The sequence below is a fragment of the Salvelinus sp. IW2-2015 genome, linkage group LG5 (genome assembly GCF_002910315.2).
Source record: "Salvelinus sp. IW2-2015 linkage group LG5, ASM291031v2, whole genome shotgun sequence".
Lineage (NCBI taxonomy): Eukaryota > Metazoa > Chordata > Actinopteri > Salmoniformes > Salmonidae > Salvelinus > Salvelinus sp. IW2-2015.
In genome coordinates, this window is record NC_036844.1 from 19,008,612 (window position 1) to 19,025,140 (window position 16,529).

Here is a 16,529-nt window from a genome sequence, read left to right on the forward strand (position 1 = left end):
CTCTCCCCCAGAAGAAGGGGCCATATAGAACTATAATTGCAGTATCTCTCAGCATGTATCTCTCAGCATGTATGTGGAATTCTGAAGGCAGGATACATACAGGGATATTGTTTCATTGAGAACCCTCTTCGGTATCTTTCTCTGTCCAGCTTTCAGTTTTCCTTCAAATACAAATCATTGTCTATGGAGAGAGGAAATATCCCCCCCAAAAAGTTTCATAAAATGCAACTTCAAAAGGAAGTAAAGGGAAAGATCATTTTCAGTACCAGTGTAGTGTAATTGTAAGAAAACTACAGACAATAGGAAATGAAAAAGGAGATCAGGCAGGAGAAAAAGGCATCTGATCAGTAAGTATCACTTTGATGTGAAAAAGAACAGAGAAATGAAATGAAACTGTATGATGGCTGGAGAAGGAGTACCTTAAAATAAAAAATCCTGCAATTAAAAAAAAAAATATTGACAGGTGAATATTTGAAAACAGACAGTCGTTCTCCAATGACAGGAAATGTACACGTTTACCTCCTTATTTCCCCCCTTGTCTTTTCAGCTTCCTCAGCCTCCAACCCCCAGCCACTTTGCTTTGATTCAGCTCTGTATCTGTATTTTAAATGACTCAATTACATTGGATCCTGTGGTGAAAATTATGGATGTTTTCCACTATTTCTCTCTCTCCTCTGGGACAGCATGACCCCGCCCTGCCACCAATCAACCCCTCTTCCCTCCACCAATCTTTCCTGCCCCACCTGTCCTACTCCTCTTCTTTCCCCAGCTCTTTCCTCTGAAAATGTTCACTTTATTGTGTGTCTATCTGCGACTGAGAGGAAATAATAGCTAAATGGGCTTGTGTGTGAGCTCTATTCGCTGTGAACTGACAGTGTTTGGCTGCTGTTTTTCCAGCAGCTAAAGCGTCGCCTGTCATCACTGCATAAGTCAGAGTCTAGCTAGTGTATCCTTTCAATGACAGGAGCCCACAGTGCTTCCAGCCATTCAAAGCCACCCAGACAGAAATGAACACACATCAGCAGGAATAGTAAACAGAATAGTCTTTATTCTTTAAAAGCAACAGACGTTTCCCTTCAGGCTCTCAGTTTACAACCCTGGTTAATCAGGCTCACAGTTCACAACCTTGGTTAATGTGTATGTCTGTTTCCACAACAACGAAAATGAATGTTACATGGAAATGAAAATAATACACCACATGCACATATACAGTACACTGAGCAAACATTCTGAACATCTTCCTAATATTGAGTTCCACCCCCTATTGCCCTCAGAACAGCCTCAATTCGTTGGGGCATGACTCTACAAGGTGTCGAATGGATGCTGGCTCATGTTGATTCCAATGTTTCCCACATTTATATCAAGTTGGCTGGATGTCCTTTGGGTGATGGACCATTCTTGATACATGCGAATAACTGTTGAGCATGAAAAACCCAGCAGCGTAGCATTTCTTCACACAAACCGGGGCGTCTGGCACCTACTACCATACCCCGTTCAAAGGCACTTATATTTTCTCTTGCACATTCACCCTCTGAATGGCACACATACACAATCCATTTGTCTCAAGGCTTAAGTATCCTTCTTTAACCTGCCTCCACTTCATCTACACTGATTGAAGTGGATTTAACAAGTGACATCAATAAGGGATCATAGCTTTCCCCTGGTCAGTATGTCATGGAAAGAGCAATGTTTTGTATACTCATTGTAAACAGGGCCATTAAACATTAAAATCACCTTCCTAGGGATACACTCACACTCAAGCAGGATCACCACCTTGAACCTGATAGGCCACTCATCCATTCACCACCTCTTCCAGAAACAAATCGAAGGACATAATGAGTGTGCCTGCTAACAAACCAGCAGACTCCAGGGAGGGAGCTGGAGAGCGTAGTCACTGCCAGGGAGATAAATCTATTGATTTGAGATAAACATACTACATTACTGCTGCCCTGGGGAGTTGGGTTTTGGAGCTGGTCTGAGACCACAGGGCAGCTGGTTATGGGATAGAGACCAGACCCCTCTGATCCTGGCTGCTTCTCCCTGGTGAGATCTGTGAAGACTTCCTGGCTGCACACTCCCTCTATGGAACTGGCTGGGGGAGGAAAGCCCCTCTTAGAGAAGCTTTAAACCCCATGGATTTGTCATCTATGGATTTGTATTGGTCTGAATGGGGCACAGGGCAAACCATCATTCACATCTATCCCTACATGAACACTGTTGTGACAAAGATGGAGAGGTATGAATGGGGTGGAGTAGACAGCAGGTAACATTTATTTATTTAACCTTAATTTAACTAGGCAAGTCAGTTAAGAACACATTCTTATTTACAATGATGGCCTATGAACAGTGGGTTAACTGCCTTGTTCAGGGGCAGAATGACAGATGTTTACCTTGTCAGCTCGGGGATTCAATCTTGCAACCTTTCGGTTACTGGCCCAACACTCTAACCACAAGCCTACCTGCCGCCCCTAACATATCTGTTAAAATACTATTGTGAATATGAAAAGTTTAGAAAAGTATGTTGGATAATATTTTGCAGATGATGAAATACAACAGAATTCCTGTGCAGTGACCACATTGTAAATCTACCAAACTTTCCAACATATTTAAATCTTGCATTTTGGTGAACAAGATTCAGCCTGGCCACAAAGACCTCGTAGACCAAGAAAAAATTAATCTGGCATTGTAAAAGGCTATCGATTATCCCTGGCCCCAGGGGGACAGACCCTATAAGTCTAGTTGCTGTAACAGGAGACAGGGAATCCCAAACACTCATTAACCCTCTCAGATGGGCAACATTAAGCAGGAGGCAAAATATTTATAATTTTCCATCAATATTTCATCACTGGCTGTGTCCAAACAAAGACAAGGCTTTGACCATAATGGTCCTCCATCCGTTTATAGATTTTGGGGAGAGGAAGTAACATACCAGTGTCCTTTGACACCAGAAATAAGTCTGTCCCAACCGCCGTGAACACAGGATCCATGCATATTAGATAGCTAGGTTGTCCTACAGTCAAGTACTGTAGAATAAGCACTGCAAAAGGAGAGGCTGTTATGTTTCTCTGATACACTTTCACAGCCTGGGTTTGCTTCATATTAAACATACTGCAACTCATATGTCGAACACGGTGGTGGACTTGGCAAGGCATCTTCGGTGTCACATGTCACTGTCTGTGAAACCTTATACCATCCTCACATCTCATCACAGTGGGATTAAGTCACCTAATGCCTACATCCATTAATCCCAGCGGTTCCACTTAACACAGAACAGTATATAGTAAGTCAGAACCAATCTGTGGTGTGTCTCGGCCTGTCGTAAATCTCCCCGACTCACTCTCCAGTGAGAGGATGACCTCATTGTCTTTTCCTGGCCCATTAGCTTTCTGGGGAAACCTCTGGGGACCGTTGTTAACCCCTCTGGTGCTGGATCAGGCAGCATTACACTCCATCCCAACCAGGTGGAATTGGTTTCATATTCTAAAATATTGATGGACTAATTTGCTCTACATGCTATGCAGATAATGTCACACATTGGTTTCATAACATTGAGGATTACATGCATATTATTTGGGTGCATTTCGACAGTCAAAAGTGTCTGCCTCTCCACACATCATTTGCACTGATCTGTAAACCAAGGGGAGTTGAAGGCAATAAGGTACATGCATACTGTGAATTTTATTTAACCCATCCAGCTCCTTCCTCAGTGCCAATCTACTCTGCCCCCAGAACCAAAGCTCATGTGAGACCCCGCCTCTTAATGTTTCCATCTGTCAGGAGAGACTACCTCAGTGCAGACGGAGTGAACACAGGGAAGGAATGCGCTCATGCGTTACTGCCACTCTTCCAGGTGTCTAGCTGGGAACCGTGGACGCAGGGTCTACACTCCCAGTCCCAGGGTGAAGTGCACTACAGACATAATAGAGAAAGCTTATGGGGCTGTCGTCTTAGGTTACAGGTTCACCATAATGATGGGACCTGCCTTGCATTCTAATTGCAGGTAATTGACCTCCTGTGGACTGTTATTGTTCCAGCTTCTTTTGTGCTGGCTGCCGTTTAGAGCAGAGGTCAGTGAACCTGGGACCCCTGACTCCTCCAGACAGGTAGGCTAGGATTAAATGACCCAAGACATTCTGTTAGAGAATAGACTCATCTGTGCTTAATAGACCCCCAGCTCTCCCTCCTTTACTGTTACATTGTTTGCCATTAACTTCAGTTTACAGAAAACTTTATGAGGATGACTTGATTGAAGATATTGTTTCTCGTTCAGTTATACACTTTAGAGCAGGTACAGATGAATTCCGAGAGAAATAAAAAAATATGTATAATTTGAACTGAATTCACAATTTGAGATATCGCAGTTACAAATTGGACTACAGTCCATGTTGTTCACATTTTTCACTACAGCAGAGACAAATCACCTGCACCCGTGTACCCTCTCTGTCACAAAATACTAGAGGATCCGTCTCAAGAGGCCACAGTAACCTGGGAACAATGGTGTCCTTTGTGTGCAGTGAGAGAGTGACAGAGAGTGAAGGTCTGCTCCTACGGAGACAGACAGAAGAGCATCCATTAGGGCTCCATTCAGGGACGCCGTTGACTTTCATGTCGTCCCATTGTGGCGCTGCTCCTTGGAGAGGCTGACACAGAGTGGGTAATGAGGGGTAATTGACTCAGGGTCAAGGATGATTAATTCCCTTGGTCAGGTGTCCTCGCTTTCATACCTGACAGAGACGCAGGCTGCCGTGAAGCCACAGGCGGGCGGGCAGAGCGGAGCAGGAGGCTGGCTGGCGCTGAAACACGAGACACAGGCAACACACACGGTACACACTGCCCAGGCCGTTCTCATGATGTCATCCAATCCTTGGACAGGCTAGTGGTTAATGCTCTGAACTGCGGCACCTTGACTGCTGCCACAGACCACAGCTCTCCATCACTCTCTCTCACACACACCTAGCAGTGTTCACATGTCAGTCTGCTTCATTTATATGGCTAATGACCTGGGGTAAGACACAAAGGTGAAAGGTCATAACTATCTTCCCCCTACACAGAGCTATACTGAGCTCCAACCACAGACCACAGATTGAGAGTGACAGTCGTACTACCCTCCTTTCTCCTTCAGCTTCACTGGCTAATCTGAATCCCTCATTTTCTGCACAAGCAATTTCCCCCCGAAAGGCCAGTGATTACAGGCGACCTGCTGAATGTATGCACGCGTTACTAAATGCCAGGGCTTGCTGGTAATTGACCAGGCAGACTGAGACGCCTGCGGTGTAATTGAGCAGGGTTGAGGGGTTCTGGTGGGACTGAAAGGACCTGGGGATCCCCCACCGGCCATTAAGCCCAGCAGGAGGGCTCCTGCCTGGGTCCACCTCAGGCTCAGGGCGGCCCCTCATTCAACCTATCGCCCCTTCAACAGTGTGGGACACACCAAGATCTGGAGAGGGTTTGGATCATATAGTGTGAGAGGAAGAATGAAAAATAAGACTATAGGGCACTAACTTTAAAAACAGTTTGTTTAAATTCAAAATCATTTAACATTGATTCTGCATTGAGACACGCACATCCATGTCAATGGAGCCTCAGAGAAGTTCATACGTTCATAAGATGAGAAGTTCATCTCTTGCTGGCTGTCTGTCCATATGCAGTTGGGATGAAGAGAGCAGAGCACACATGCTGAGCCTGATATACGTCGACCCCCAATTGGCCTGTCCTTTCACTCCAGTCGTGCCGTCACAGACCAGAAATAGCCTCATCACTTCCACTACAGTAGATGACAGCTAGCCTAGCAACAAGGCCAAAGCACACCAGTGCAACCAACTAACCTCCCACTAGGCAACAGCGTCATCTACTGATCTACATATACTGTTAACATGATACAGCTTCCCTGATACCCTTAACCGCTTGACAGAACAGTGCCCAGATACGACTGTTCTGTACCAAAAGGACACCTATCAGATATACTAAATCAATGTAAGAATTTTCATTTACCCTCTTAAGCACAAAATTTAGTGTGACAGCAATACACTTCAATGATCCAAATACGTTTTATTTCAAGATACGGTAACAAACACCTAATATGAAATATGCAACTAAAAAACTACTCCGGTAAGGCAAGAGGGGTGAGTAAACATTAGGAAGTGTAAAGCTGCTTAAGACTCCCTCTAATACAGGGGAGAGAAAGATGATCCAAGGCTGACCGTCTAGCCCTAGTGCTTGGAGCGATGTTCCCCCTGCAAACGGTGGTGCTCCCTTAGTCTGCAGTGAGAGAACAGAGAGCTAGTTAGCGCATTTATCTACATTTAAAAAATGTATGTAAAAAAAAATATGGTTTCAAGAAGCCTTCTTGAAAATATAACTTTTTTGGGACAAATGAGTTTGCTTATGAAGGACACAAACCTGACAGCGTTGATCTTGATGAATCCAGAGGCATCACATGGGTCATAGTCTCCCTGCACGTCCATACTGGGACGAAAGAAGAGGGATAAGTCACGTTATTGTGTAGGCCTATGTGGTTGGGGAAGGGCTTTTGCAGTCACATTCTAAACTGTGGTTATTCCAACACCCGTCTAGCACACAGGAGAGGTAGGACAGTGAATAACATTAACCACAGATTATTGCATCATTCAAAAAAATGTCAATAGATTTTTCTCTGAACGCATTTGCTCTTTATGTTTGCGATTTCAGAGGGGGGGGAAAACAACCACACGTTGAGAAAAAGCTCATTTGTAGACAATCCAGTTTTGTACAAACTCCTAAGCAGAGGAAATGAGTTTCTCATAACCTGATGGTTTCTTGTCTGTGACATCCTTTTTGTAAGCAACTCCCGTGATGTAAAAATTGTGCCAGTGAACATCTATTATATAGGCCTCTTGTGGCTCGTTCCCTTCTCCTCCTCGGTGTGTGTATTTGTAAGGTGTGTGTGTGTCGGAGGGGAGAGTATGTTCCTCTATGTTAGAGCCTCGCTAGGCTACCTGCAGCTGTGGTTGTCATCAGTAGGATTCTCTAGGCTACCTGCAGCTGTGGTTGTCATCAGTAGGATTCTCTAGGCTACCTGCAGCTGTGGATGTCATCAGTAGGATTCTCTAGGCTACCTGCAGCTGTGGTTGTCATCAGTAGGATTCTCTAGGCTACCTGCAGCTGTGATTGTCATCAGTAGGATTCTCTAGGCTACTTGCAGCTGTGGTTGTTATCAGTAGGATTCTCTAGGCTACTTTGCAGCTGTGGTTGTTATCAGTAGGATTCTCTAGGCTACTTGCAGCTGTGGTTTTTATCAGTAGGATTCTCTAGGCTACTTGCAGCTGTGGTTGTTATCAGTAGGATTCTCTAGGCTACTTGCAGCTGTGGTTGTCATCAGTAGCCCACAGTTGATCAGACTGAAGCACAGACTAATTGCACACGTTGACCAATCAGCCATTTTATTTCATTACATTTTGTTGGTGGCAGGTATGGGCTTCCATACAAAACAGCTCATCTAGGTCTAGTCACCTATGCCCATGTTTTCAGTAGCAATGAGTTTTTACCACATTTAATGATTCACATGATATTGAAAAAAATTAAGGCTGGTTTGTTTTAAGGTATGCCTACTGTACTTTTATATTCATATGAGAAGGTTAATCGTTCCTTTTTGATGGGCTAACGTTACTTGATGAAGGCATGCTATAAATCAAAATGTAATGAGTGTAGCAAACAGACAAGAAAATAAACCTTTCATTGTCTGCACAATGCACATACATGCTTATGAATTGTTGTACTATCCAAGAGTGCAATGTGGCTGTTGTACTATCCAAGAGTGCAATGTGGCTGTTGTACTATCCAAGAGTGCAATGTGGCTGTTGTACTATCCAAGAGTGCAATGTGGCTGTTGTACTATCCAAGAGTGCAATGTGGCTGTTGTACTATCCAAAGAGTGCAATGTGGCTGTTGTACTATCCAAGAGTGCAATGTGGCTGTTGTACTATCCAAGAGTGCAATGTGGCTGTTGTACTATCCAAGAGTGCAATGTGGCTGTTGTACTATCCAAGAGTGCAATGTGGCTGTTGTACTATCCAAGAGTGCAATGTGGCTGTAGCTATCCAAGAGTGCAATGTGGCTGTTGTACTATCCAAGAGTGCAATGTGGCTGTTGTACTATCCAAGAGTGCAATGTGGCTGTTGTACTATCCAAGAGTGCAATGTGGCTGTTGTAACTATCCAAGAGTGCAATGTGGCTGTTGTACTATCCAAGAGTGCAATGTGGCTGTTGTACTATCCAAGAGTGCAATGTGGCTGTTGTACTATTCAATAAAAGCGAAGTTTCCATCCAATTGGCGACAGATTTCCATAAGAATATTCTAAAATCAGCATAAAAACAATATGCGCATGTCCCCACCAGAAACGTGATTCCATCAAATGGACTTGTTGTGGATAAAGGCTTTGCGTGATGATGTAGTGCACATAAAAATAACTTGGTTAAATTCCCATGTACCCAATTAAAAAGTACAAGTTAAATGGGTTTCCATCGCATTTTCAACTCTGCTGATGGTCTTGTCACAAACAAAATGTGTGTTTTATAGTGAATGTGCCCATTCTGGTATCGGCACTTGCGCTCTAGCCAACAGCTCCAGATACAGTGAGGGTATAGCCTACATGATGAGAATATTATGGACAGCGAGATTGTTTATTTGTTAAATGGTAGCCAAGCATCGATCATCATGTCACCAGAATAAGACCCTCAATATTTATTGGAAAGTTGCATCAAGCTCATCACCCTGTGAAGTTCATCATAACTTATTTCACCTGTAGCCTCAAACTGTATACGTGGACCACACAACGAGTCATTGCATGACTCCAAGTTTACTTCGATATGGTTATAATATAAATATTTGAGTATAAAAGCGTTTCCACCTCCATTTCTCGCATAATTAATTTTACCGACAAAAATAGCCCACCTTGTTAAGCGTATTTTGTTTTGTCGACATTTGGAAAGTTTACCGACAAATTGGTTTTTCCATTAGGCCTGTTGTGATTTTTTTTTTTATCCGACATGTACTTTATTCGCATAAAAAGGCTGGATAGAAACCTGGTTATTGCTGAATATTTTGTGTTTACTGGCTACTGTGATATTTACGGTCAATTTGAGCTGCGGACCAAGAATGTCGCATTGCCAGCCACAACAAAAGGTTAGGCAAGGATGTAATGTGAATTGAAAAGTAGAATTATCTTTTCGCCACCCCGTCCCCTTATACTCGCCTTCATATCTCGTAGTGGGAATAGGGCCTAATTACAGTAGTTTTTACCTGCAGCGCTGACACCCTCCGCTCCTCCTCCACGGAGCCCCAGCTGCTAATCTAAGACCTGCACTCATTCTTCAGACACACCGTGCTGGAGGAAATCAAAGAACGGCAGGAGAAAAAAAGATTCCGTGGAGAGAAAGAAAGGCAAGACCACCACCAACTCTCAAAACAAGGCTCCCTACCTACCATCTTATGAGTGCTGTCAATGAGGTGTTGAATGGCTGTGGAAGCAGGTTTCCAGAAGGTGAATACATAGGAAAAACCATGTGGTCTAATTGACTGCCAAACACCTAGCAGGAAACCTTTTGACATTTGTCCCAGATCAATGCAGCGTGTGTGCGATGCTATACCACTGTGTTAATGACACTGTTTACTGAGGAGACGCAGCTAGCTGTCCACCAGGGTCTTACAGTTAAGCATGGGTTTGGAGAGTGAAATGGAGTGTGTGTGTGTAGGGCTGTTCTTCAGGTGGTATAAGTGGACTTTGCACCACAATGGGATCCTTCACAGGACACTCAGCACATCTGTTACCTCAGAATAGTGCCCCTAAGAACTTCTCCTCCAGTGCAACCCAACACTCAGTCACCAACAGGAGTGTGTGTGAAAGAGAGCAAGGTTGAGCTCTCAGTTGCACAGCTCCCCCTGCTTAACTAGCACGAAACCTGTGCTTTGGCCCTAAAAGCAGCGCTCTCCTCTCCTTTGGCTGGAAATGCCATTAGCGGTGGAGGGTAGATGGAAGGGGGCATATGGAGGCTTTGCTTTGGTCAGCACTGAGCCAGCCCAGGGGGCATTGGGGGTTAGGTGTCTGAATGGACTCACTGTTCCACAGCGAAGAGGCCAAGGGGGAGAAAGCCCTCCAGGAATTGAGCTTGACACCCCTGCTCCGCACACTGATGTCTTTGGAGCCAGTGTCCATTTATTGTTGGTGTGGGGTCAGTGGAGAATGAAGTGACCTGAGCAAACAATGGGGATACTGCATATATGCAGTGAACTGATTATACTGTACCCAGAGATCAGTCACATGCACACAATGCTATAGGTCCTTACCTGACCAGTTCCTCGTTGTAGAGGGATTTGGGCGACTCACGACCCAGGATGTAGACCTGGCCTTTGAAAACAGACAGCTGCACCTTGCCCTCCACGCTCTCCTGGGACTTGTCTATGCAGTGGCGCACAAACTCACACTCCGGACTATACCAGAAACCTGGGGACAACAAGGAACTGGATGTATACATACTACTATAATGGAAATCATCCTTCAGCCTCCATTAGAAGTGTGGTTCAATTGTGCACATATGACCCCCCCCACCACATCCTCCTCCAATCACACTCCTCATGCGAGCGCTCGTCCCATCGCTCCAGGTGAGGCTCAGACCCTTTCCCCCCTCTCCTGCCTCACCCAGGTGACCTGCTCTGTCGGTCTGAGGGACAGCTGGACTGGGGGGGATAGAGAGAAACGACGCCCATCTCCATGGGGTGGCTCTCTTCCTCTTCCATGCCCTTCCACCTCCCAATCCCAAGAACAATCCTCTCACCCAGTCCCTTTCCACTGAATCTGCACTGGTGTGAGTATCACACAGTCAGGCCAGGGCTGAGTGGATGGATCAAGCCACAGCTGTCCTCTTTCTCTCTCTCTCTCCATACTGTGTTCTGTTCAGGGAATCCCCTGTGGCTTTAGCCCATGCAGTGGGCCAGGCAGAGACAGTGGTATTTCACGCTTTAAGACCATAATGAGTTTAATCTCTGCCCCCCTCCTAGAAGGACCTAGCTAGCGCCTGTACCTTGGTGTCTCGCTCTCTCTCCCTGGTCTCTCTGCCTGCCTGGCCAGCTCCCTCCTCTCATGAGGGTTTAAATTGCAGTGGCTCAGTAATCAGTCTCTAACGGCTGTGATCCTATTATAGGGATGAAGGAAGGCCGGCCGGGGGGGATTAGGACACCTGAGCCAGGCGGACAGGAGGCCTAGGCCCCAGTCATTCAGTCACACATTACCTCTATGAGAGGCAGAAGTAACATAGTCACTCCTCACCTGTCAATCACCGTGATTGCCACTGTCTGAGGTGTTCTGGCACAAAATGGCTGTCGTGTGCCATGCACAATTTATCACCCAGGTCGGTGTAAAGTATTTTGCATAATTTTATCATCAATGTAAAGTGCTTTGAAAGCAAGTGAAAATGATATAAATCAAATGTATTATCAGGAGGCTGAATAGTTTTTGGCTAACCATTTTGTGTGTGTTCTAGGAGAGAACACAACCATGACCTCCTCATGGAGTGAATGCACCGTTTCTGAATGCTGTATGAGCATTTCTTTAAATGTTTGTTTTTTTGCATTATACACCAAACGTACCGTTGTAGAGCATCTCGGCGAACTTGACCCCCAGGCCCCGTTTGATCCTCCTGACCTCTCGGTCCATGGTGAAGGTCTCTATGTCCAGGTGAGCGTGGTACAGGATGGTGCCTCCTGGGGTCTCATAGATACCTGGGGGAGCACAGAAACACACAACTAGGTGCGGAACGAAAGGTGGAGAGACAAATTAAGCACATAGGTTGCGTTGCATTTCAAAATAGTCTGAAGTTGCCCCCCCCCAAACAAAATATTCCATTCTTACTTTTAGATGCGTGTATGGTTGTGAATTGTTAGATTTTACTGCACTGTTGGAGCTAGGAACACAAGCATTTAGCTACAGCCACAATAACATCTGCTAAATATGTGTATGCGACCAATAGAATTTAAATTGATCAGAAGAGGTCCCTGGTGGTCCTGTGTCCATGACAACCTCATTGTACTTCCTTCCAGGACCAACTCAACTCAGACAGCTCTATTAGGCACCAGCCATCTTCACCCTCCTCCTCCTCCTCCACTACTGTGGCTGACGGACAGGCCAGCACCACAGTATATCAACCCAGTCAGAATGAGCCTGTCGCGGGCAAATGACAGGGTAGGAGGCCCCCGCCAGCCCTGAGCTAGGCCCCAGGCTCTCCCGACCCTGCAATTTACCCCCACTGCACTGTTGAGGGGAACGGAGGGAGAAGACAGAGGGGGGGGGTGACAGGAGAAATGAAGCTGTCACTCAGCTGTCTGTCTTATGAGGTCGAAAAGAAAAGAGAAGGCCGAAAGAGACCAGAGGAGAGATCGCGTTTCTCTATTCAAATAATGCCATTCTAATACGCTAAACCACTGGGAATCTCTGTTTAATTGACTATGGTTGCGTGTGGGCAGCATTTAACAGGATATTCCTATCCTTTCCATTCAGTCGTTGGGGTTAAACTCTGCGGATGGGCGCCTTGTGTTGGGACTTCAATTCACTGTTAGAAGGGGCACCGATACAATTCTTGTCTTAGATGGAGCCTACATGAAGGCGAGGGGGGGACCAAAACATAATCTGAAAATTGAGAAGCACTTACAAAGCACTGGCTGCCCAAAACAGGATTTGGCTGATCATCTAAACGTCAAAAAGGGGCAATTTGAGCCACTAAAACAAGGCAACAGAGGGCATTTCAACTGTCACTATCTGATAAAACAGTTCAAACTGCCCAATTTACTTTAAGCACCCCAAAGAGAGATTAGAAAGACAAATGAACAATAAAAAGTCTCTCTTACCTTAGCTAAACCAACTGTGGCTTAGTTAAGCTTAGGTAGACAAAAACACCAGTGATTTCCAGGTATTAATCTTTTAAACAGTTTCTCTGTATGTAGGCCAATTCTGCTAGAGGGGGTAGAGGGGTTAAGACTAAGGCTTAACCCCACCTTGGGCGTACAGCCCACGAATGCAGGCACAAATACACACATTAAGCCTGCTTCCTGCTTTCCTGATGTTCCTCTGATCAAGAATCAGAGCACACACTTCAGAATTGTAGTTCTTGAATTCAACTAGGCCTAAATTCCTGAAACACGAAAAAGTAAAAATGTCTGATATTCCAAAATGTCTGAAAAACAAGATAATTCCCCCCCCAAAAAACAAATCAATTTTCTTTCAATAATATATCAATCAAACCAGTTAATCATCACCATAACGTTCTCTACAGATCCTCAGCACAACATGGTTCGTCACAGTAGAGAGTTCAGAGCTCAGACAAGGGTTGACAGGTGTACACCACTTACATACACCAGTGAATGTTTTGTCGAGAACTGACAACATTCTTGACAACCATTTCCATGCCCCGCCTTCTTGACCCCCCCCCAAGACATACAAATAAATGACACATTCAGTCTGTCAACTAGTCAATCCTCCCTGGCATCTTTTGTGCAAACCCCCCTTCTCCCCCTGCCGTCAACACACAATCTTTACTAGTTATTCACTGCCGTCAAACCTCACACTCCTCCTTTCCCATTTCTGTAGAAAAGATGAGCTTTGATCTTTTGTGCAGCCAAGAGGGAGAAAAGTGGGCTTCCCATTTTTCAATTTCTACCTGCCACTACGCCAGAGGCGGAGTGTGTTGGCGAGTCAATTTGCTGGTCAGGCTATTGTGAGGAGTAGAAATGCAGTGTGGCAGGAGGCCGGGGCCACTGAAGGAGTCAGTGACGTGCTGTCTGACATGGGACACGGTGCCACAAACATCTTGGCCCCTCACGGCCCTTAAGCATGCAGAAATAAGGAGGTTTCTGAGAAGCTCTGTTGACGGAGAGGGGAATTAGAAGTCATGCGGAGGAGTGGCCGACTGCCGAGATGGAGTGTGTGTGTGTGTGAACAACAGCGTGTGTCTGTGTGTGGGAGGCTGCAAAAAGAGAAATGTGAAGGCTTTCTGCATGTGAAAGTGAATGTGGGTCACATCAGACCCTCAGTTTACAGGTGAACCAGAGAAAAACATTTCCTCTGAAAGGAAAGAGAGGCACATAATGCTGTGTTTGTTCATGGTCTTGCTTTTCCTCCACAACACTTTTATGCAAGTGGAATAGCAAGTGTTCCCTTTTAGCACTGACATAAAATGACTGCAATTGCCTGAAAGCACTAGATGTGACAGGAAGCTTTACAAATGGATAGGACATGGAAGTGTTGGCACTTATGGTGGAGTAAGTACTGTATGTCTTTGTGCTAGCTTATCTATAAATCTAAAATCTCTATAAAAGGGAAGTACATTTTAACCAAAGCTATTGATACAGTATACATTTTTTTCTCTCAATTCATCTTTATTCTCTCAGGAGCTCTTCTCTTTATACATATAGGCTCTCTCATTACACCTTGTCACTGCCTTACCTCTGGACTTCATGCCGATGAAGCGATTCTCCACGATGTCGATCCTCCCAACTCCATGCCGCCCTCTGAGACCACAATGGAAACCACAATGGAATTCTTACTCACCAAGAACAGTAGTCAATATTTCTATATTCTCGCCTGCAAACACCCACACTTTGCTGAAAACACTGCAGTAAGAGTTTACACACTGCCCTCTAATGGTGGTTCCATGCAGCCAATAAAGGATTCTCATTCGCAGTTTGGCTCTCCCTATTGATTGTCAGACTTACCCCATCTCATTGAGGCAAGACAAAGTCCGACTCACCCCATCTCATTGAGGCAAGACAAAGTCCGACTCACCCCATCTCATTGAGGTAGGAGAAGATGTCCAGCGGTGTGTCCTTCGACTTCCCCTCCTTGACGTGGGTCACCTTGATGGGCACACCTGTGTGGGTTGGAATGGAACAGTCAGACAGTCAGTTACGACAAGAATGGAACAGTCAGACAGTCAGTTACGGCAAGAATGGAACAGTCAGACAGTCAGTTACGGCAACAGTCTGGAGAGATACTGCATCATCATAATACTGTACTACAGTAGGTCATTGAGGTTAATATTGTTCTCTTACAGTTTCAAATCTGATCTCGTCACATTCAGCCAATTTTGGATTTGGGCAGGAGCTGTATTTGTGAATCTGACAGAGTCAATATATATGGCCAAAATTGTTACTACATTTCCACCTATTCGTTTAATGTTCACTAAAAACAAACAAAGTGAAGAGACTGATTCCCAGGCACTGAACACAGTTCACAAGGGAGATGGGAGAGACCATGAAAAGAGTGCGGGAGTGGAGAGGGAGATTTGGATGTGGGGGAATGTGGGAGGGAGGGTAAGGGGTGTTAATGGTAGAATACTTCAATGGGATGTGGTGAGAAGTACTAATACATTCAAAAGCCCTGCTCATTTGTAGGCTGTGAAATCCCAGACAGGCCTTTCCTAATTTAATTACACACCCGGGCTTTGAGTCACCCATACCTTTTCTACCAATAGCCTCGCACTGCGGTATGAGTGAATGTGTGTGCTTGCATTATTAGGAATGCATTGACCATTCCTAATAAGCACACACACGCCTAGGTGCTCCCCAATTAATCTCCATCCAACTTTTTTCAAAGACACACTAAACTCAGTTTATTAGGTACACCCATCTAGTACTGGGTCAGACCCCTACCCCTTTACCTCCAGAACTGCCTGAATTAGTCTGTATTCTCCATGGAAATGTTGCTCAATTGGTATCAAGGGAGCTAACGTGTTCCAGGAAAACATTCTTCTCACCATTACACCACCAGCCTGTACCGTTGACACCAGGCAGGATGGGTCCATGGACTCATGCTGCTTACGCCAAACCCTGACTCTGCCATCAGCATGACGCAACAGGAACTGGGATTTGTCGGAACAGGCAATGTTTTTCCACTCCTCAGTTGTCCAGTGTTGATGATCCGGTGCCCACTGGAGCCACTTCTTGTTTTTAGCTGATAGATATGGAACCCGGTGTGGTCATCTGCTGCAATAATCCATCCGTGACAAGGACCGACGAGATGCGTTCTGAGATGTTCTGCACATCACTGTTGTACTGCGCCGTTATTCGCCTCTTAGCGTGCACGATTCTTGCCATTCTCCTTCATCCTCTCATCAACGAGCTGTTTTCACCCACAAGACTGCCACTGACTGGATGTTTTTTGTTTGTCGCACCGTTCTCGGTAAACCCTAGACACTGTCGTGCGTGAAAAGCCCGCACCGCCGATCATAACATGCTCAAAGTCGCTTAGGTCACATGTTTTGCCCATAATAATGTTTAAATCAAACAGTAACCGAATGCCTCGGTGCCTGTCTGCCTGCTTTATATAGCAAGCCACGGCCATGTGACTTACTGTCTGTAGGAGCGAACCATCTTCATGAAAGGGGTGGTGTACCTAATTAACTGGCCAATGTATAAATCACTGTCATTTACTTGCTTATTCATAGTATTCATAGGTTAAAATGAGCAACGCAGAGGTCAAAGGTGGAGGAGGTGCAATAGACTGGGA

At 45.2% G+C, this 16,529-nt stretch overlaps 1 protein-coding gene across 1 annotated transcript in view; it reads right to left on the reverse strand.

Moving 5' to 3' along the window:
• Positions 1–6,028: 6,028 nt before the first annotated feature.
• The window catches only part of LOC111964024 (argininosuccinate synthase), a 29,286-nt gene continuing 18,785 nt past the window's right edge, over positions 6,029–16,529 (reverse strand). The window contains exons 10-15 of the mRNA XM_023987679.2: positions 14,808–14,892; positions 14,469–14,533; positions 11,621–11,752; positions 10,322–10,478; positions 6,400–6,465; positions 6,029–6,258 (exon numbers count right to left, since the gene is read on the reverse strand). Of these exons, the coding sequence (XP_023843447.1) occupies positions 6,210–6,258; positions 6,400–6,465; positions 10,322–10,478; positions 11,621–11,752; positions 14,469–14,533; positions 14,808–14,892 (554 nt within the window). The 3' untranslated portion in view covers positions 6,029–6,209. The remainder of the gene's footprint in view (positions 6,259–6,399; positions 6,466–10,321; positions 10,479–11,620; positions 11,753–14,468; positions 14,534–14,807; positions 14,893–16,529) is intronic.